Here is a 21,051-nt window from a genome sequence, read left to right as displayed (position 1 = left end):
CCTGCATCACCTGTTTACCTGATACCTGCACAGACGGGCTGATGCCTACATGAAAGGTGGAGAAACTAAAGTCAAGGGGAGTTTTGTCACCCACCAAGACGGCCCCACGAGCTGGTGGGGGCTCGCCGCTGCCCAGCCCGCGTGCTCACCTCACAGGAGAGGTGAGGGACCGGGGGTGGAGTGGCGCTTCACCGAGTCACTGCTCACAGTTGCCGTCCTTGGCTGTGTGATCTGTATATGAATACAGTGGACGCACACACTGAACCCATGAATGCTCTGGTTTTGTGGTTTTACTTACACGGTGGAATGCCTTCATCACACCGAAGGCCAGGTGTTGGTTTTGATGTCTGTTTTACTGATCGTTCCCGTTAGAATCCCCACACGGCACAAGACGTGGTGGGACCAACAGCACTGCAACTTTCCCATTAAAGGATTTATGACTAGAAATACAACATCGGTTTCATTTTCCACAGTCTCAGAACTGAGAGAAAAGTGGTCTTTATTTCTAATGCTGTCTTAACAAGGTGTTAACAATGCAACCCATTCCTAACAGTTTCTTAATATTTAAATTACTGGTATTATAAACATTTGAAATTATTAATACAAAATAAAATACAAATTAAAATTTTAAAAATACAGTGTGTCCTAATCAGTTAAGAGCAAACTCAACTCTGAATATAACACTCCTAGTTTCAGGGTATTGGGAGGGTGGGGACTTAGATTATTTAAATAAGTATTTGCCTTTTCCATCTAGTTAAGTCCTGATTTTTAGAATTAATGTCTGCTTTCTTGCTGTGACACTCCTGTTGTCATAGTAGTGTTGTCATTTTTGTGTCATATTTACTCTCTTATACCATGTTTGTGCAGGAAAAAAAGTCTTCCAACCCAATTGATGTAGATGGGTTCTCATAGAATGTGTGTACATGTCCAAAAAAATGATGTCGATGATAAAGCAAAGTCAAAAAAAAAAAGAAACAAAGGACGGGGAATAAACATTTTAAATGTATAGATCAGTCTTATGGACTCCGTGGGAGAGGGAGAGGGTGGGGAGATTTGGGAGAATGGCATTGAAACATGTATAATATCATGTATGAAACGAGTCGCCAGTCCAGGTTCGATGCACGATACTGGATGCTTGGGGCTGGTGCGCTGGACAACCCAGAGGGAAGGTATGGGGAGGGAGGAGGGAGGAGGGTTCAGGATGGGGAACACAGGTATACCTGTGGCGGATTCATTTCGATATTTGGCAAAACTAATACAATATTGTAAAGTTTAAAAATAAAATAAAATTTAAAAAAATAAAAAATAAAAAACTGTAAACAGAAAAAAATAAATAAGTAAACATAAGACATGACATCATAAAACTCCTAGAAGAGATTACAGGCAAAACATTCTCTGACATAAATTGTACCAATGTTTTCTTAGGTTAATCTTCCAAGGCAATCAAAAATAAAAGCAAAAACAAATGGGACCTAATGAAATTTACAAGCTTTTATTCAACAATGGAAACCATAAACAAAATGAGAAGGCAACCTATGGACTGGCAGAAAATATTTACAAATGATACAACCAACAAGGGCTTAATTTCAAAAATATACAAACAATTCATACAACTCAATAACAAAAAACCAAACAGTGCAATCAAAAAATGGAATACTACTCAGCCATAAAAAGCCATAAAAAAGAGTGAAATAATGCCATTCACAGCAATCTAGATGCAACTAGAGATTATAATACTAAGTGCAGTAACTCAGAAATAGACAAATACCATGTGATATCACTTATATGTGGAATCTAAAATATGACACAACCAAACCTATCTGTGAAACAGAAGCAGACTCTCATGGACATGGAGAACAGACTTTTTGCTAAGGCAGAGGGGGATTGGGGAAGGGTTGGAGTGGGAGGTTGGAGTTAGCAGGTATAAATTATTAAATATGTGGAATGGATAAACAACAGCACCCTAATATATAACACAGAGAACTAAATTCAGTATCCTATGATAATCCATAATGGAAAAGAATATGAAAAAAAAGAATGTGTATATACATATATATGTAAAATGAAACCACATTGCTGTATAGCAGAAATTAACACAACACTGTAAATCAACTATATTTCAATTTAAAAAAAAGAAGAAATTTATCATATAAAATTATTAAAAATAAAAAATAAATAAATAAAAGGTGTAAATCCAAACTTTTGTTTCTAGCTGCATTCTCCAGAGTGATGAGGAATTTCTCCTTGGTTACAACACAGACTTTCAGATGGGCTGTATTCTAGACTGTACTGCATAAACCTACCGTGTTAAGTACATTATACAGTGTAGTTGAAATCTCCACCGAAGGGGCGAGGCCATGCTAGGAGCACCCACAACGAGGCACATACCCAGAGAGCACTACACACCAAGTGGCTGCGACCACTGACTATCGGTTGATACTTTAGGGACCTTGAAAAACAGTCTTTATTTCTTTTCCAATTTCCGAACCGACTGAGAAGCAGACACAAGTCAAAAAATGAAGATCAAAATGTCAGCTTTAATAGTAAAGTTAGATTTGCAGCAAACTAGACTTGCTAAGACCTTTCAGTGGAGCAAACGTGAACCTCTCAACCCCTCCCAGGCTCCGCAGCTCCTACAGGGCTCAGGTTCCCCCCTCGGGCACCCCCCAGGTCAGTCTCTGCCCGTGGGGGACAGGGTGGGAGCTCTTCTGAAGAGCAGAGCCATCCCCGGCATGGAGCCAGCGAGGCTCGGTTCCTTGCACTGTTTGTCCCCACCATTCCCTGATCTAACACATCACGGCTCACTGGGCTTCAGTCTTCTCTGTAACTGCCACTGCACACTGGCTGTGGTTTGAAAACCAAGTGAACTTTGGGTCGGGCATAAACAAGCAGGTGGAATAAGAGGGTAAAAAGGGCACGGAGTAGAAAGTGAATTTTGAGCTGAATAGTCAGTGCAGCTTCAGTTTTTGTCCTGGGCTTTGTATCCAGGGCCTTAACAAACACAAGAGAAAGAAGCAGAGATTTTAAGCACGTGGTTCCTCTTTTTAAATAAAATGTAACGCACGTTGGCTCTGGTATCCATGTCCCCCCAGGCTCTCCCATGCCTTGACAGCACAGGCCTGGGACTAGCTTCCTAACCAATGGAGGACTGATGACACTTTAGACCAAATGTGGCAAAACGAGATCAGTGGAGAAGCTTTAGAAGTCAGGGATTTAGGAAACTCCACCCGCAGTTAGGAAGCTCCAGCTCCTGCCCATGGGTAGGCATCCTGCGGGCATGGACTCTGGCCCCAATGGCTGGTCAACTCCTGGAAGGAGACCTCTTCCCACTTGGTGTCCGCATGTCTCCCACTGGCTCCAGGCTCTGGTGGAACCCTGAGCAATATATGACTAGCTAAGTCTTATCTACTTGCCATTCTCTACTCTCTTATCCTTGAGGTCGACAAAACGCTGAAGGACACAGGATGTCAACTGGCACTGATGGAAGGATACCCACTGGTCCCCAAAGCTAACCTGTCAACTACTTCTCTTTATTTGACTAAACGCTACGTGAACGTCTTCCCAGCATCATTCTCGGGCCTTCACCTGTTCCCCGCTGGTGGCTGCAGACCACTTGGGCCTCCTGCCCACAGGACAGCACAGAGCCCATCTCCATGGGCAGAAGGCCTGTTCCAACCCCCTCCCCGGGAGCAGCTGCTCACACACCGGTTGGCAGTCTCCAGTTTCCTTTTAATAAGAAAAGCAAAATAGGGTAAAAGGCGTAAAATAATAATAATAAAAAAAAAATAGTTCGGGTCCAAAATTCCTTACCCTGAACTTCAAAATCTAAGTTTCAAATAATGAAAACTTCCCAAATCCACCTGCTGTAAACTCTGGGCAGCAAAACCTGATCTAAGTTTAGATAAGGCTGTTTCTCAGGTCTGTGTAGTTTAGGGTGGGTGGGTGTTCATGGTTTCACTGTGTTTGATTAAAGGGAGTGGCCCAACCCCCACCCCCAATGGAAAAGCCTCATTAAACCCAGTTTATACACAGTGGTATTAACTTTCTAAAATCCAAATTCTGAAATACATTTGTATGCAAGGGCTTCATGGAAAGGACTGCAGACCTATAATTTTTCTGTTAAAGGAAGTCTAGAAAAAACAAAAACTCCGTCAACTATCACAAAGGCCAAAATTTTCTGTATACATTTTAATATCCGAAAGCAATAAAATACATTGCAAGTGTTGAATCTGAGTTTTAAAGTAGCAATAACTTAAAAGTCCCAAATAGCTGGAGACCCAGAATTTGGGGGTCCCTGGGACAGAGAACCCCAAGTTTGTTGTGTAGGGTTTGAAAACTTGTGCCTCAGGTATAAGAGGAACATCACCCACCTGTTAGGGCTCAGGTGTGAACTAGCCCCAGCACACAGCCCTTCCCTGAAGCAAGGTCGGCATCCATCCAGCCTCTACTACAGAATAATTCTATTTCATATATTTCGAAATACATATGTGTAATCACATATGTTGAAGTTCCAATACTTTGGCCACCTGATGCAAAGAGTCAACTCATTGGAAAAGACCCTGATGCTGGAAAATATTGAAGGCAAAAGGAGTAGGGGGCGACAGAAGATGAGATGGTTAGACAGCATCATGATTCAATGGACATGAATTTGAGCCAATTCCAGGAGATAGGGGAGGCCAGGGAAGCCTGGCATGCTGCAGTTCATGGGGGGGTTGCAAGGAGTCAGATACAATTTAGCAACTGAACAACAACAAAAATTATAAATGTCAACTAATCGCATTCCCTAAAAAGGTGAAATAAAATCAACTCTTAACAAAATCAAAGAGCACCTAATAAACTGAGTATATACCAAGTACTTTATACTCAATCATAAAAAGAAACCCCTTAAAATTCCAGTATAAAATATATATGAAAGTTCTATCCTAGTATTTCCAATAAACACACATATACACAGCATGTCAAACCTTAATACAGGAAGATACTAAGTTTGATTTTCAAGGAACTTTTTCTCAAGAAATACCAGTTACAATGACTTCATATGTACATTTGCTTTATTAAAATTGTGGCACTTAATATAATAGCAGAAATCATCACATGGCTCACATCCAGAAGCAATACAATAGTGGAGGTGCAAACATTCCTTATTACCAGTACAAGTAAAAAAAGTGGTAATATGTCCCATAAGCCCTTAATTGCATAAAATATTATACTGCACATCATTTACAGCCAGCACACTTAAATAAACTAATTATCATCTTTTATATTCTGCAAGGGATATAACGTTCATAGGACATTCAAACATCATAAAAATTAAACATCAGTTCTGAATTATTCATGGGGAAGACACAAGCTGATAATTCCTCTTTTATAACCTACTGGATATTTTCACATGATTTTACAATTTTTCAATGTCTTCAGAGTGAAATCCCAAGAAAAAAAAACTCCACTAAGTGCCATGTTGAAGGACAAAAAATGTTGAGTGCAGCACCTTTAGACAGTGAAAGATCACATCCTGTCCAACCACACCATATAAATTAGGGCGTTTGTGGGAAACGCGTACAAACAAACATCAAGCAAATGCCCTCACAGGTGACGGGCATGGCTTTGGCAAGCGGTTCTCAGAAGCAATATTCACATCCAGCGAGAACAGGGGCCACCACCAGGTCTCCCGTGTGCCACCTTCGTGATCTGGGATGCCTGCAAGCCCAGGGAGGGGGACCTCCAGGAAAAGGATGTGAAGGGCACTCAGGGCACCCTAGTGGGGGCTGTCTGCAGAGTCTCAATCAAGTAGTATTCAGGATAAAATACTGTACCACGTTACACATGTGCTAAGTATCTAGTATGTAAAACTGCAACAGGCTCATAATCAGATCCAGCTGATAATGCACCCAAGAGGATCTGCTTAAAGAAACAATAAAGCTCCACAGACCTAATCCCCCTAATTTGTTTCAACCAATGATATGTCCAGTGTTTCATTAGCTCCTTCAAAAATACTGCATACATTAAAAACATAAAACTAACTCCCCCCGCCCCCCACCACCAACCAGAGACACAGAGACTCTAACAGACCGCTGAGCTTTGGTGTGTAAAGTGCAGTTCACAGAGGTGCTGGCCAGCCAGCCAGCCGCATCCAGCGATTTCAAGTTCACCACCAGCCTCAAAACACTACTCTCTCAGGTCAAGGTTCCCTGTGGACATCCACATTAGTAAGAAGGTCGAGATTCTACCTGATCAACCCCCAATGTGCTTCACCATCCCTGAATGCTGGCAATGGGGCTTAAGGAAGGACAGTGAGTCATATTTGTGCTACGACATGTCCAGGACATAGCTCCCTGCTTCTCTCCTGGTGTTGCCTCACACTTTCTGTTGTATGAAGTTTTCAAGTTTTATGATGATACAGGCAGTACATTCCATCACCCTCATGGCAACCTCAGACGTGAACCTGTCATTGGGGATCTGCGGGAAGGGCAGCAGGTCAGGGTACCTGGTCTTCAAGCTGTCCACACCGTAGGCCTCCAGGGTGTGGACGTCGTTGGTCAGGCCCTCCAGCTGCTGGCTGTACTCCTCGATCTTCTGCGCCAGGGCCGTTGGCTTCACATCCTTGTCAGATTTGCCCCGCACAGCATAGTCGGCCGCTATGAGAGCCAGCTTGGCAGACAGGAAGCATTTGAAGCACACCCACTCGTTGGCATTCTTGTGCAGGTCATTCCTGGCAGCCGAGAAGTTGGCCCTGGCCTGGCGCAGCCACCTGCGCGCCTCCACCGGGTTGCCGACCGTCTTGAAAGTAGGGGGCACAAAGAACCTCTGGGAGTACGTCTGCCCAGCCGGTGGCGGGCCTTTCTCTTTATTTTGCTGCTGCCTCTCGGATTTGTGGCTCGTGGCCTCCTGGTTCCACGATGTGTAAAATCTCTGGAAGGAGAACTTCTCTGACTGGAACCGGGTAGCCGAGGTGGGAAACGTCCGCCTCGAGGCTCTGTCTGCATTTTGATCAAGAAAAGCCTGTTTCTCTAACCTGTTAATCTCATTCTGCAGATGCTTGAAAACCTCATTAGCCATGTCGTGGTCCTCTGGGTTTTTGTCAGGGTGCCATTTCAGGTACAACCGCCTGATAATCTTCTTCCTCTCCGACTCAGGAAGCTTCCAGGCTTGCTCCACCACAGACGTCACCTCCTTTAGAATTTCTGGGAGAGAAGTAGCCTTGAGCTTTTTGGGGGAATGATGCTTGGAAGATGGGGTCTTGAGGCCCTCTCTCCCAGGGAAGAGGGGTGGGACGCTTCGAAGACCGGGGGCCAGGAACTCCGTGGGGCTGGTAGGGGTGGAAGGGGCACTGTCTCTGCTCTGGGAGCTCTCCTCTGGCCGTGAGAACTTGTACAGATCCAGAGAGCTAACGATTTTGTATTCACTGTAGCCAATGTCAATCTGATAAATCTTTCCTAGGAAGCTCGAGTTGTCGGCGTCTTCTCTTTCGACCTCTTGTACGATGATGGCATACGTGTACGTCGGCTGGTACGACCCGTAGATGTCCCCGCCTTCGGCATCGACAAGGTACCCAACATACTCTCCCGGGTAAAAGACATTCATGGGGTCCATGAGCAGGGTGTAATGAATCTCAGCAGGTATTGGCGTGCCAGGCATTGGCAGTTCAAGTTTTGATGGTTCTGAAGAGTCGTACTTCACGCCTAGGCTGTCAAGCTTCTCACTGATCCTGTAAATGTCGTTGCATCCCAGCATAGCAATTAGGTAGGATGTGTCGGAGATCAGGTTGTCGGTCGCCGACTTCAGCGTCATGGCCAAGGCCAGCAGGAAGTTGATGTCCTTACTGTCTGAGTGTTGTATGTACAGCAGGATGACGGCATTCCCAAACCGCTTCAGGAAAGCGAAGGTCTCGCTCCTGCTCTGGGGGATGGGGTTGAAGCCTTTCACCCGTAGTGTGGTCTGAAGCTTCTCGAAGCAGGACACCTTCAGCCCTTCCCGGAGGGCCTTGCAGAGGCGGATGGCCTTCTCCTCATTGGCCAGGAAGGCATTGTCATTCTCATGCTTCATGATCCTGACGAGGCCCGCGATGAACTGCTCAGAGGACAGCAGGAGCTGCAGCCGGCCTTGGAGTGAGCACAGTGCCCCGAACTGGCACACCCTGGGGGTCTCCTCGTCCAGCTGCTCCTCCAGGATGCTGCTCAGCAGGCGCGGACGCAGTTTCTGGGGGAAGAGCATGATGAGCTTGGTGTGGAAGCCGTGGTCCTTCCCCAAGTAACACTGGCTGAGGTCCACCAGCATCTGCACCCCGATGCTGCCCTGGATCCGGCTCTTGTAGTGTGGGGCGTCATCGAACACCAGGATGCTCGACCTGACCAGCCGGCCGTCCTGGCTTGGCAGGTAGAGTGCGAGGTCCCGGATGTTCTCCAGGTCGCCCCGTACCTTGACGGAGTCGTTCTGCAGACTCCTGAACAGGCCAGAAACAACCCTCTTGACAGTGCGCATCTCGTTCGGGTCCAGCTGCTTCCCTTCGGAGTTCTTGAAGATGCGGCTCAGCACCTCCACATACTGCTTGGTGGAGATGACGTCCTCAGTACCCAAATGTTTGAACAGCTGGTGGAAGGTGCCCAGCTCTAAGGGCAGCTTGTACAGATACGGCTTGAAATCGGACTCGTACTCCAGGTTGATCACCACCTCCTCCGGCTTCAGGAGCTTCCAGCCATCTTCCACCATCACAAAAGCAACACCCCGCAGCTGGAAACGGAACTCCCTCTTCTCGGCGCTGAGGAACTCGTATATGCTCCTCAGGACCTTGGCTCTAGTCCTGACCATATCTTCATCCAGTGTCGTGATGTTGCACACATTCCTGCAGTTGTTGATGACCTTGTCCACGGGGGGGTCAAGGTTCACGTTCAGCAGGCTCAGAACCTGCTCCAGCTGCTCCTGGGGGCCGAGGTCACTCCCTGCTTGCTCCCTGATGCTCAGGGGCGTGGCCTTCTCTGGGAGGATGGGGCAGGACGTCCACAGCAGCTGCAGCACATCGCACTGCTTGAACTTCGGGTTCACCTGGGCACCGCTGAACCTGATGAGGGGGAGCGTCCCGTTCACCTCCTGATATTGAGGGTGAAATCGGATGAACTCTGCGGGAGCCCGCTCTGGACACAAGAAGGGGATCAGAGACAGTTCTTTCAGGAAGTCCCCCACGAACAGATCCGTTCGTTCCTGGAATATGTGATGGAGAAGGATGTCGACCGTGTTCTGCAGCGTTTCCTTAGACCAGTTTTCTGTATTAGCTCGCACACTGATCTCCTTAGCAAACTGCAACAACTGCTGCTGAGAAAGGATGTGTTTCAGTCCAATGTTTCTTAGGAATTCTACCCAAGAGGTCATAAATGCAACTTGATTTTTGGGTTTTATAAGTTGTTCCAGTTTTTTAAAGAAGTCCTTTGGGATGAACAATTTTTCAGGAAGCATAACTTCAAAAACTCTTACAGTTCTGTCATAGAAATGCTTTGCTTGCTTTAGTCGGTTGTTAGCATCGTGGATTATCAATAAGCCTTCCAGCTTTTCAAAAAGTTGTTCCTTGATCTCAGACAGCTCCTCAACATTCGACAGTCTATTCTTGAGATAAATCAAATGCTCTAGTTTTGCATCGTAAGAGAGATTTTCAATTTTTGGTAAGAGGTGTTTCAAATATACCTCAAGATCATCCACAGGTACACAACCCAGAAGCTCATACAGTTCTTTCAGGTGTATTTTTTCTTCAAGAAATGCAGAGGACGATGATTGCGTCCATTTTTCCACTTCAGCGGAGGGAATACTTTTTGTAAGCACGTAGCATGTTCCAAACTTTGCAATGCTCATGTAGCGACCACTGATGGATTTGTAGCATGGAAGTGACTTTAAAATTTTTATGTCATCTTGAGACATCAAGTGATTCAAATTGCAGTTGAAATACATCAAAAGTGCTTCAAAGTCATTTTCCACTAATTTTTCAGTTCTAAACGTTGAGGTTTGGACCATGTAATGCACAGCCTTCAAAATGCTTGTGGGGCTCTCTATGTTGGCCGTGTGAGAGGACAACAGAGGGACAAATGCACTGTCTTTGGAGCAGATTTTGTTCAAAGCCAGCTGAATGCAGCCAGCTTTCATGAGGGCATGAAAAACCTTATCAGTCTGGGCGTTTGGGAATACAGCGATGTGCATGAGGCTCAGCGGGAGCAGGACGTCCCCCTCAGGGACCACAAGCTGGTTGGCCGACACAGTGAACTTTGTTCCGGGGAGCAGGGCCCAGTCTCTCAGGGTGTCCATGACGGCATCAAAGGCTGACTTTGTTTCCTCTTGGTCCTCCTTCACGTTCATGGACTCGCTGATGAAATGCCAGGCATTCTTCAGCCAAGACTCACTGGCAAAGCTGTCTTTCCACTTGGTGCAGCTCTTGGTCTTGTACTCGCGGGGCAGCACAGAGGGCAGCAGGTCAGCAAAGCTGGAAATGTCAAACACTTTTGCGACTTTGCAGTTCAGTAAAATATTGCTGTACTTCAAGTACAGTGTGTTCATGAACAGGTCTTTGCGGGATGGGATCAGTTCATGGTATGTTGTTAGAAACTTGGGACGTTTTGCATCAAAAGTTTGCAAAACACTGTCCAGGGTAATGAGAAGGGGCAGGCCCTCCACTTCAAACTCACTTTCTTCTGTGTCCTTAAAACAATAATCGACTAAAAGTTTTAAACTGTGGAAAAGCTTCAGGTTGGTCTGCTGGAGACGACAGGGCAGCTTCCCAATATGGCAGTTGGTGTCGGGGGAGGAAAAGGTCATTAAGAAAGCCCGGACATCGGCAGGGGTGACGTAGCTCACAGGGATGTTGGCGTCCACAAGGCAGTGGTACAGGTTAGCAGTCTCATCACAGTTATAAACCAGGTTGAAGCCGATCTCCAAGAGCAGGTGTTTCAGCCTGTAGACGTTTTCTGCGACCGTTTTGCGTGTGGTGATGTTATAATCTGCGTTTTTAAGGTGCTGTAGCTCATCCTGCAGTAGATTGTCAAAGAACGGCCTGGTTTTATTTGAGGTGGACATGTTGACCCAGGTGATGATGACGGCGGAGTGCAGGTCGGAGCCGTCGATGCTGGGAGCACGCACCACTGGAAGGAGGCGCTTCATGTCATCGTGGATGCAGCTGTACAGCGCCTTCACCAAACAGTACAGGTCTGGCTGGAGGTCCAGCCTGTTGACGGGGAAGAATGACAGGAACTTCTTCAGCGTGTCCTTGACAACGTGGATGGGCGTGCTCTGCAGGACCGACAGCGTTGGGTCGGAGCCGGGGAAGTAGCGCTTCTTCAGCTGGGCCAGCAGCTCCACATACGCAGGCGCAATGAGTGCCGTCATCAGGCTGCTGTTCCAGTCGCTGCGCACGCCGACCCCATTGTCATCTCGCCACAGGTTCCTGCGGGCCGAGTCCAGTGCAAAGTGGCCGTTCACGTGGAATGGGAGCCCCGTCTCTAAAGAGAGTGGCAGGAAGCAGAAGACCCTGTGGGGCTTCTTGTAGTTGTGGGTGATGCAGGCAGCCACACCCCCGCGAGGGAAGAGTGTGATGTCCTGGTTCTTGTGTGCTGACACAACGCTCTTGGACACCTTGTCCATGCTAGAGAAGCCAGACCTGTTACAGATGAGCCAGGTGGTGAGGCTCCCCTCAGAGTCCTCAGTGTCCATGGTGTAGGTGACCTGCTGCACTGGGATGTCTGGGAGCTGCCTCTTCTTTGTGACACTGTCAATGACAGACGCGTGAAACTGCTTCCTCTTCAGCCGGTCCCCGTCAGTGATGTTGCCCTTCACGGAATACAGCACGTTCAGGGCACCCGTGGCTTTGTCTATTTCACAAATAGAGATTTTTTCCATGTGGTTAAGAAACATTAACAGCTCTGCCCCATCTGACCGCAGCTTGTCCAGGAGGTTCTGGACCATCCTATCAGATGATGGAACTGATGAGATCTCCGAAACCTTTGCCATCTCTGCGTTACGGAGAGGGAATCGGAACATCGTGCAGTTGTCCAGCTTGAAGTGGGTTCCCAGGTAAAGATCCAGGACGTCCGAGAACTGAGTTCTAAAATCCGCATCCAGGTCTCTGAACATGCGTCCAGGACTGACAGATGTGGCCCCTGGTGCATACCTGGCATGAGGGTCGAAAATGCACAGGATGTCATTGCCAGAGATGAAGGAGGGGCAGTCTGTGATGTGATATACGGAGTTGAACCCCACCCCATACTGCCCGGTCTTACAAGGGTTCCCTTCCTTGGTGCCTCTGCCCAGGTTCTGGATCCCTCTGACGTCATCCTCCGTGAAAGGCTGGTTGTTGTACACACACAGTGCTGGCCCCTGCAAGGGTGCCCACTTATCATCAAATATCCTGTCCACTGGGTGCTGCCTGGGGTCAAACACAAAGCAGATCTCCGTGGCTTTTGCATCATCAGCGTTCTGAAGCAGCTCTTTCAACATTTCCTTTTCTGAAGGATAGGCATTGAGGATGCTCTTAATTCTGCTGGTCAGTTTTTCTTTCTGCCCAAACTCCGAGCCCAGCGTCGTGAAGCACACGTTGGATGCATACCGTTCCAGGGCTTTGTGCCGCTTTGGCACTGCACCCAGTTTCACGGCTACTTCCCTGGGTATGTCTGCATGACAGTACTTGACAGTGCTGTCCTTCACTTTTATCCAGGGACAGTCATTATAGCACAGAGACTTCGCAGGGAGAAGCTTAAGGTTAGTATCTGGCAATAATATGTGGCCATAATTTTTCTCACAAAATTCTTGTTTCTTTTCTCTAATGAGACTCCATATCCCCTCACTGATTATTCGCCGGCAGAGCTGAAAATTCTCTTCTGTTACTTGTTTGGTTTCTTTTTCTTGAGCTATGGATTCCAAAACGAGGGCAAAATCTTCCACAGTGAAAGACTGCCTCACACCCACACTTTCAAAAAGTTCACGGAAATTATTTTTATATTTATTAGGCAACTGATAAAGGTATGGGGCTGCTTCAAAATTTAAATGAAAAGCCACCTTTTCTGAGTTGACATATGCATTCTCAACTAGAATGAAGCTAAAGGTTTTCAGCTTTTCAGTGACTGCCGTCTTGGTGCTGTCATTCTGCATCATCGCCTCATGGAGGTATTTGTAGCAAGCGTTGGTGATGTTCTCCTGATATAATGTGATCCCATCATCAACTGACTTTGCAACTTCTCTCAGCTGGTTCACAACCAGCTCAACTGTGGGTTTCCGGAGCAAACCCAGAAACTCCTTCACCGCCAAGGGCACAGACCCACAGCCTCTGAAGGAATGAGAATTTTCATTTAGAATTGGTTGCAAAAGACAGACTATATCCTGGTGCTCAGCTATATAGAGGTCAGTTGCTGCAAACATGGTTTCAGGCTTAAAGCTGTTGCCTTTCCAATCCAAAGAGAAACCTGCCGGCTTCGTCAGAAATGGGAGGAAGGGGATTGTTTGATACGTTGCAGCAAAATCCTTTGCTCTTGGATCCCTTATTTTCAGTTTTTCATCAATAAGACTTAACAGGATGCTACTTCGTAGACAAGCAGCGCCGTGATCACTTTTATTAATTTCAGCTACTGACTCTGCACGCTCCAGCATGTCGTCCCACAAAATATCATCCTTCGCCATACCTAGCTGGACTAGTTTGATCAGAATAATAGGGTTTAGATAGTCCTGAGTGGAACCGTAAGGAAATCGTCCATCTTTAGTATCAAATAACTTAGCGACGCGTCCTTCAGGATGGATTAATCTTGATGGTAAAACCAAAGGATGCCCCTCCAAAGAGCAGGGGATACATGGGGTAACGCGGAGGATCCCCGAGAACTCATCAACTTTCTCATTTAGGACAAAATTCATTAAAGGATCTCTGAGTTCTGCTTCAATTTCCTGAATATTTGGGAAAAACACTTCTGAAAAAAACTGTCTCTCTGAAAATGTATTTTCCAACAGTATCTGTTTGCAGCCAGCTTCTTCAAATCCTAGCTTTACTGAAGAAGGAAGTTCAACAGCACAAAGGTTTTTCGACCCTGTCTTCTTGAGGTATTTCAAAAATATCTTGAAGGCGGCTGGACCAACATCTCTTCTTTTAAGTATGGAGTCATCCAGAAATCTCACGTTCTTCATGGAGACCCACATGGACCCGTCGGAGAAGACCCTCGTCAAGTCCTTCCCTTTCCCATGGGCGATGTCTTCATAAAACCCTTGGCAGATGACAGAAAAGTCATCATGCACTAGGTCAGGGTCAGGCCATACAGTGTGGTAAGTGTAGTCCGTCAGCTCCCGCTGGCAGCTAGCTCACGCAGCACGCTGAGAGCCTCCAAGTATGCTTTCACGACCACGTGCCTCATAAAGGTGGTGTTCCAGCGCCCCTTCGTGTCTGTCTTCCAGATCTCTTTCCTGTTTGAAGTAACAGCAAAGCACCCATTGATGTGAACTGGCAATCCCGTCTTTATCCGCAGGGGTAAATAGCAGAACACTTCTCCAGCCTGTGGCCGCACGGCCCACTTCTGGTCCTGGACTTCAGCAAGGAGAACCGCCACAGCCCCACATGGGACCAGGCCCAACCTTCTCCCGCTCTCACTCAGGGAGAACCTGAGTGCCTCCCCTGTGTCCATGCAGGTACAGATCAGCCATGTGGTACAATCCACAGTTTTCTGGGGCAACTCATCCGACGGCTTTTTGGATTGGCCCGCCTTAGCCATTTCAAAGAGAGCAGCCGGGTCATCTTCTGGACCTCTGAAAAGTGGTGACTGTAAGTCCGCAATCCTTCGGAACACATGGTGAAATTCCTCCACTGTGATCTGCAGGATGCAAGATGACTTGGGGGCCTCGGCGGGGAGCTTTTTGTTACTGGTGCCACAAGTTTTCATGAGCTTAGCAGCTTCTTTTAGAACGCTGATGACAGGTGCGGTCAGCGCTTTGGTGGAGCATGGTTTTTTTTTTATGACTATTGTGTCCTGTGCTAAGCTGGGATTGGTCTCCTCAATCTTCAGGTACTTCAAGTACATGGAGGTTACATTCTGAGTGAAAATGATGAGTCTGTGTCCACAGAGACTAAACTCATCCACCAGAGAGTAGATGTCAGCTGTGTTGTAGCAGGTGCTGCTGACCTCGCTCACTTTGGCTTCCTGCTGGGTTCTGAAGGACAGTCGGAACAGAGTCCCGCTATAACTGTAGGGTGCCTCCACCGTCAGGGGCAACTGACAGTCAAACACGTTCATGAATGGTTTGAACTGATTAGGAAACTTCCTGAGTCTCTTCTGCTGTTTGCTCCAGTTAATTTTGATCCCAGGGTTAGACCTGTCCTTAATGTGCTTGCTAATGTGGTTGATGTTCGGGTCAAACATTATCATGAACTCTCGGCTCATAATGACAGGGATGTCAGTGATGTGGTACACAGAGTTGAACCCAAGACCAAACTTCCCAACCTTGTCAACTTCGGCCCTCTTCAGAGATTCCCCAAGCCTGGTTATGTTCACGAAGTCTGAATCCGAGAACTGGGAGTTGTTGAATGACCACAGAGCCGGCCCATGGCACGCTGCCATCCCCGGGTCCAGGAGATTCTCTCGGATGTCCATGTTTCTTCTCATGTCAATCATGAAGCTGCATTCTGTTGCATTTGCATCATCAGCATTTTGAAGAAGCTCTTTAAAGATATCTGACACCGAAGGGTACTCTTCCAGAATGTTTTTGATCCTTACCGTCAGCGGTTCTCGTTGTCCTGACTGCTCAAAGCCCATGTTCTCAGGGTTGATTAGTCTTGTACTGAGGCATGGGACTTTCAGCCACTCGGCGGTTTTCATAGGTATGTCCTCATGCACCAAAATGATAGGCTCCACAGAATCTTCCAGTAAGTCATTCAGGTCATCAACTTTGATGTCACAGTAGCAGCATTCATGAATTGGCTTCATGATGAGCTTGGAAGGGTTCTTGCTATGATGTATAGGAACCGGTGTGTTGGGGCTTGCTGGAATCTGATTGCTGTAAAGCCACCTGATAATGTTCAACATAAGATGAAGATTCTGTTTGCTTTCCTGGTCACTGAGGTCTTGGTCACTTTTGAGATACACCTTCTGAATGACCATGGAAATATGATCTGCTGTCAACTCCTCTATTGAGCCACAGGCCTTAAACAGCTGGTGGAATTTTGCCATGGTTTTAGGCACACTATGCAAATAAGGCTGAAGGTCAAGATCATGGAATGGTTTTATCACAGCTTGGGCGAGAGGACAGAACTTTTTGCCAGTCCAAACCCACGGAAATTTTAAGGCTCTGAAAGCATCTTTCCCTTCATTTAAATGATCATGCATGAATCCATAAATTTCAAGCAAAATATGTTGGAATTGGTAGTAGTCTTCATCACTAAAGGTCTTTGATGTATACCAATCCACAACGATCTTAAAGTGCTTTAAGACAGCGTTGATACCAGGTTTTGTGAGGATGCCTAAAGCTTTCTCCAAGTTTACATGTACGCTCTCCACGAGGGGAAGTGACGAGCCAACCAGGATGGCATGGGCTGCATCGCACATGTCAGGGGGTGCACAGAGCTCACAGAGGTCGCCCTTCCAGACTAAGGAGCCTGGGTAGTTTGGGGGCCTTTCCTTGCAAGCTGGAACCCATTTTATCTTCTTTAAGGTCGCCTTCCCTTCACATGAGTGCAGCAGGGCAGGGTTCTTATTTAAAACCAGTAAGAGTGTCCTGGCTTTCTTCAGGAGAGTGTCCTGATTTGGACAAGAACTGGCCTGTAAGGCTTCAATTTTTTTAGCCACTTGCACAACATCTTTCTCTTTGAGACTGGCTTCATTTTTCAAGCCAATCTGTCTTAAAGAGTGAAGGATGTCTGGGGAGGTAAAGGCCGAAGGTGGGAAACAAGCTTCCTCTTCGTCATAGAAGAGGTCCTTCAACACCTCTATGTCAGGATCAAAGAGTTCATTGGCCATCACCAGCCGCCCTGGCGGGAGCTGAATAAATTTTAGTGGTGTTAACCAATCAAGCACATTTGGGTTCTCACTTTTGAGAGAGGACAGGTTCTCAAGGACCCATAGCACAAGGTGTGTCACCTCTTCTTGAGAGTAAAATGTACTTTCTATGTCTTTTAAGATAAGCTTCAAGCAGCTGGTGGTCCTGACCTTCTCCACCTTCAGCAAGTTCGCCAGGCGGATGGTGGCCTCATCGCTGCTGTCGACCACTGAGATGGAGAGCCGCAGGCCAGCCGGGAGAGTGGCCGCAGGGTGCAGGACCCTGCAGCCCTTCAGCCTGGTGTAGGAGGACAGCCCCTGGCTGGATGAATGGTTGATGCGCTTGAATATTGTCAGCTCCTGAATTATTCTCTTCTCCTTCTCACTGCTCTCAGTCAAGTTGGCTAAGAACTTACGCAGGGCGTCTTTGTGCGTTGGAAGCAGCGATGCAACCTGGTTACACAGCTTCTGCAGAGGCATCTTCTCCATGATGTGCAGCACAGCACTCGGTGAGGGCAGGTGGATATATTTTTTAATAAGTGGGTGCTGTATGGAGGCATCTAATTTTTTAAGGACAATCCCTCCAAGCTTCTGTACCACATCCGCTAAAAATTCTGGAAGCTGTGCTTCTGACTCGTCGTCTAAAATGACTAATGAAGGAGCCCTGAGTCTGATGAGCTCCACACATGTCTGCCCTTCTTCTAGTGGGGTCCTGGGGATGAGCGGCATCTCATCAAATAAAGTCAGATCCTCTGAAAAATGTACGTAGAGATGCTTCCACACCATCCTAAGCCATGACACAGACGGGTGCTTTCTGTCTTCATCGCATGGGTACCACTGGACAATCAACTCTCTGCCAGGCCAGAATGTGTTCATTACTTCTTTGATAAGACGTGCAAAGCGATCTGTATTAAGGAGCTGAAGCTGAGTGCAGGGTCTTCCTGCAAGTCACATAAAGAGATGCTATGAGTACATACAAGTCTGCTGTCACTCATTTAACTTGCATATTCTTGCATAGTGGATAGGCCTAGAAAGTCACTTTGAGAGTTTTAAGCACACTGTAAAAATGCAACAATTTGGCATAATTGTGCTGATAGAACCTAGAGAAGTAATATTTTTCTCTGGAAAGTGCTTACTTTATTTTTTTATAAATTTTATTTATTTTATTTGGCTGCATCAGGTGTTGGCTGCGACACACAGGATCTTCAGTCTTCACTGAAGCATGTGGGACCTTTAGTTTGTAGCAAGTGTGATCTAGTTCCCCGGCCAGGGATTGAGCCAAGCCTCCTGCATTGGGAGCACGAGTCTCAGCCACTGGACCACCAGGAAAGCCCCTGGAAAGTGCTTATTTTAAATAAATACATAGAATGCATTTACATGCATTTTAAAAATTACCCTATAGTATCACACAAATGGAATCAACATGGAAAATAATTTTTAGTGGTGATTTGATCACAAATAAGACCATCAAAGAAAATGTAAATAAAGCTTAAAGAAGCCTCATTTTATTTAAGAATAATTTATAAGCAGGCCCTGTAAGAATTTTTCTTTGTGGTGCTCCCAGGAGCCAAGCAGCTGAAAGGATAAAGTGAGGCTCCAGGTGAGAGTATGGGGACTGGTGTCCCTGTCCTAGCTGACCCAGGCTGTAGGAACTGAGGCCGCCAGGAGCCTGGAGCTTCCTGTCTACCACGACTGGACATTTGAGAAGAGGGGGCTAGCACGGCCTCTCTGGGACTTGAGGGCTCACTGGAGAGAGGAAGGGGCCGAGGTTACAGCTCTGAGATGCTCTGTGCATGTCCAGGCAGGGAGCACAGCCACGACCCTCCGAGGCAGAGTTTCACTTGTGCTTATCACCCAGGAAAGGGCATTCTTCTGGACTCTGGCCTTGGCAGCAATGCTTCAGGGATAAGCAACAGGGCACAGGGGCCAGCTGTGATGGCATCCTTTCCCCACCAGGTAGCTGCACCCTGGGACGGTTGATAAACCAGGAGGCTAGTAAGGTTTTCTCTGGGGAAAAAACATGTTTGCTGATTTTCAGCCACTGGTCTAGAAGATAACATTTTATTTCTAAGCACAGTTTGTGTTTCTGTGTATTTGTCTACAATACCAGGGATAATAAAATTTTAAAATAACATGATATACCTGTGGGTATATATTTGCCTATACAGGGAAATAAAAAGCATCTCAAATTCAATCTTATGCAAACTAACATTCCATTTTCTCCCTAGCATACATATAATATCTAGACTCTGGAAAGACTAATTTTGGAAAAAAATATAAAAAGGGGAACACCTCAAGCCCCTTGAAATTTTGTCCATCAATATCTGTTAACCAGGGAAGGACACTCTTATTTCACAGACTCACATACCAGGGAGATGGCCTTAACTTCTACCAAGAAGATTCTCTCTCATGTTACAATAAGACATTTAAAATTACTGCCACAGAAGTTTAAGCAAGGACACACTTCTGCAACTGTTGAAGACACCAATACCCATGTCCTAATTATTGTCAGTTTCTACACTATGTGACATAGGCTGAGTCAGGCAGTAGTGTTTAAGAAGTCACAAAATCTTGTCTATAGTCTGACTAGCACAGCCTCCTTGGTCTGTGAGTCCCATTAAAATATTATTTTTTAATTCATTTTTAATTTTCTGAAAAATGCTTACTGAATTATCTATAATAGAATATCCAAATCACAAGGCAAGGATATAATATCAAAGATACAAAAAAAGAGTTAGAAATTAAAATTCAGAACACTCAAAAAACAGAAAAACCAAATGTGCAGCACGCTGTGTTCCATGTTAATAACTGCCACCCAACATGCACTCTGCAGAAAATCCTGTCCAATAACCTTGCATGAAATTCAGCAGCCTATAAGCCACATACCTACCTTCAGGACAGCTGTCTAGTATCGATGTGCAAATAAAATGTCAATGATACGCACACACCACATGTAACATGCGACCGTGTGCGCCACGTGTAACATGTGATTCACGTGTACACCACACATAATGTGATTGCACACACCACATGTAACATGTGATTGACGCACACAGCACATGTAACATGCGATTAATGCCAGTCATGCTCTGATGAAACAAATCATAAAAAATAAAGGAGAGAGAAAATGTAGTAAGAGACAATTCTAAGCACAGAAGTCAATTAGACTTGGAGTTCTGATTTCTGTTTATTTTGTAGTTAAGCTTTCAGCTTTTTCCCTAAAGTATAAATGTTAACACAGAAAAATGTCTCCATGCCCTGGATTGGGGCACCCTTGAAATTGTGAAGCACCTCAACTGGTATCCATAAAATAGTTCAACAGCATTTATTGAATGACTTGTGCTTCTGTGGCCCTGCCTTTCGAATTATCAGCACTGTCAAAAGAGGTTAAGTATTTCGTGCCAGGCATGTTCCTAGAGAGAGAGTGTTTATCAGTTGTAACTATTCAGGAACAACTCTGCTCAGAGTGGTTTGTGCTTTCCTGTGGGTCAGCTCAAGGTAAAACCGTCAGCATGCTAAATCTATGGTTCAGCCCTCACTTTGAGGAAGATTTTCCATGTGGATGGAAACAGGATGCTACAGTCCACTTGAAAATAAGATGAGGTGCCAGTTAAACTGTAGGCCATCTGTCAGTCAAATCTTCAAAGGAAGAAAAAGGAAACAAAGGACAGAAAAGCAGCACACAGGGATAGAGAGGGCAGCTCGGTGGCCAGCCCGGTGCTCCCAGAGCTCTGCGAGGTCCCAGGGAAGCCTCCCTCTACTCCACAGGGCACCAGGCTGGCTCAGAACAGCACTGCAAGCAGACTTCTCAAGAAGTCGGCAGTGACACTGCAGTGCGGCCCTCGCTTCCATCCTGAACAGGAGACAGACGACAAGTCGGGCGGTGGCCGACGCCACCCAGAGCATCCCCTGCCCCGGGGCAGGCGGCTAACCATGCAGCCTGCTGACAACAAGACTCTGCCTTCCCCTCCTTAAAGATGTAGGAATACAGTCACGGTAGCTGTGAGGGATCAGCCACTTTTCCTACAAGCTAGAAAACAAGGTTAATACTTATATGAATTATCACTATAACAGTGACTTA

At 46.3% G+C, this 21,051-nt stretch overlaps 1 protein-coding gene across 1 annotated transcript in view; it reads right to left on the bottom strand.

The window, feature by feature from the left end:
* Positions 1-5,033: 5,033 nt before the first annotated feature.
* The window catches only part of SACS (sacsin molecular chaperone), an 81,377-nt gene continuing 65,359 nt past the window's right edge, over positions 5,034-21,051 (bottom strand). The window contains 2 exon segments of the mRNA XM_070380520.1: positions 5,034-14,291; positions 14,294-17,911. Of these exon segments, the coding sequence (XP_070236621.1) occupies positions 6,355-14,291; positions 14,294-17,911 (11,555 nt within the window). The 3' untranslated portion in view covers positions 5,034-6,354.

This window comes from Bos mutus, chromosome 12 (genome assembly GCF_027580195.1).
Source record: "Bos mutus isolate GX-2022 chromosome 12, NWIPB_WYAK_1.1, whole genome shotgun sequence".
Taxonomy (NCBI): Eukaryota; Metazoa; Chordata; class Mammalia; order Artiodactyla; family Bovidae; genus Bos; species Bos mutus.
Note: the sequence above shows the minus strand (reverse complement) of the source record. Positions and strands in the feature narration are given on the sequence as shown.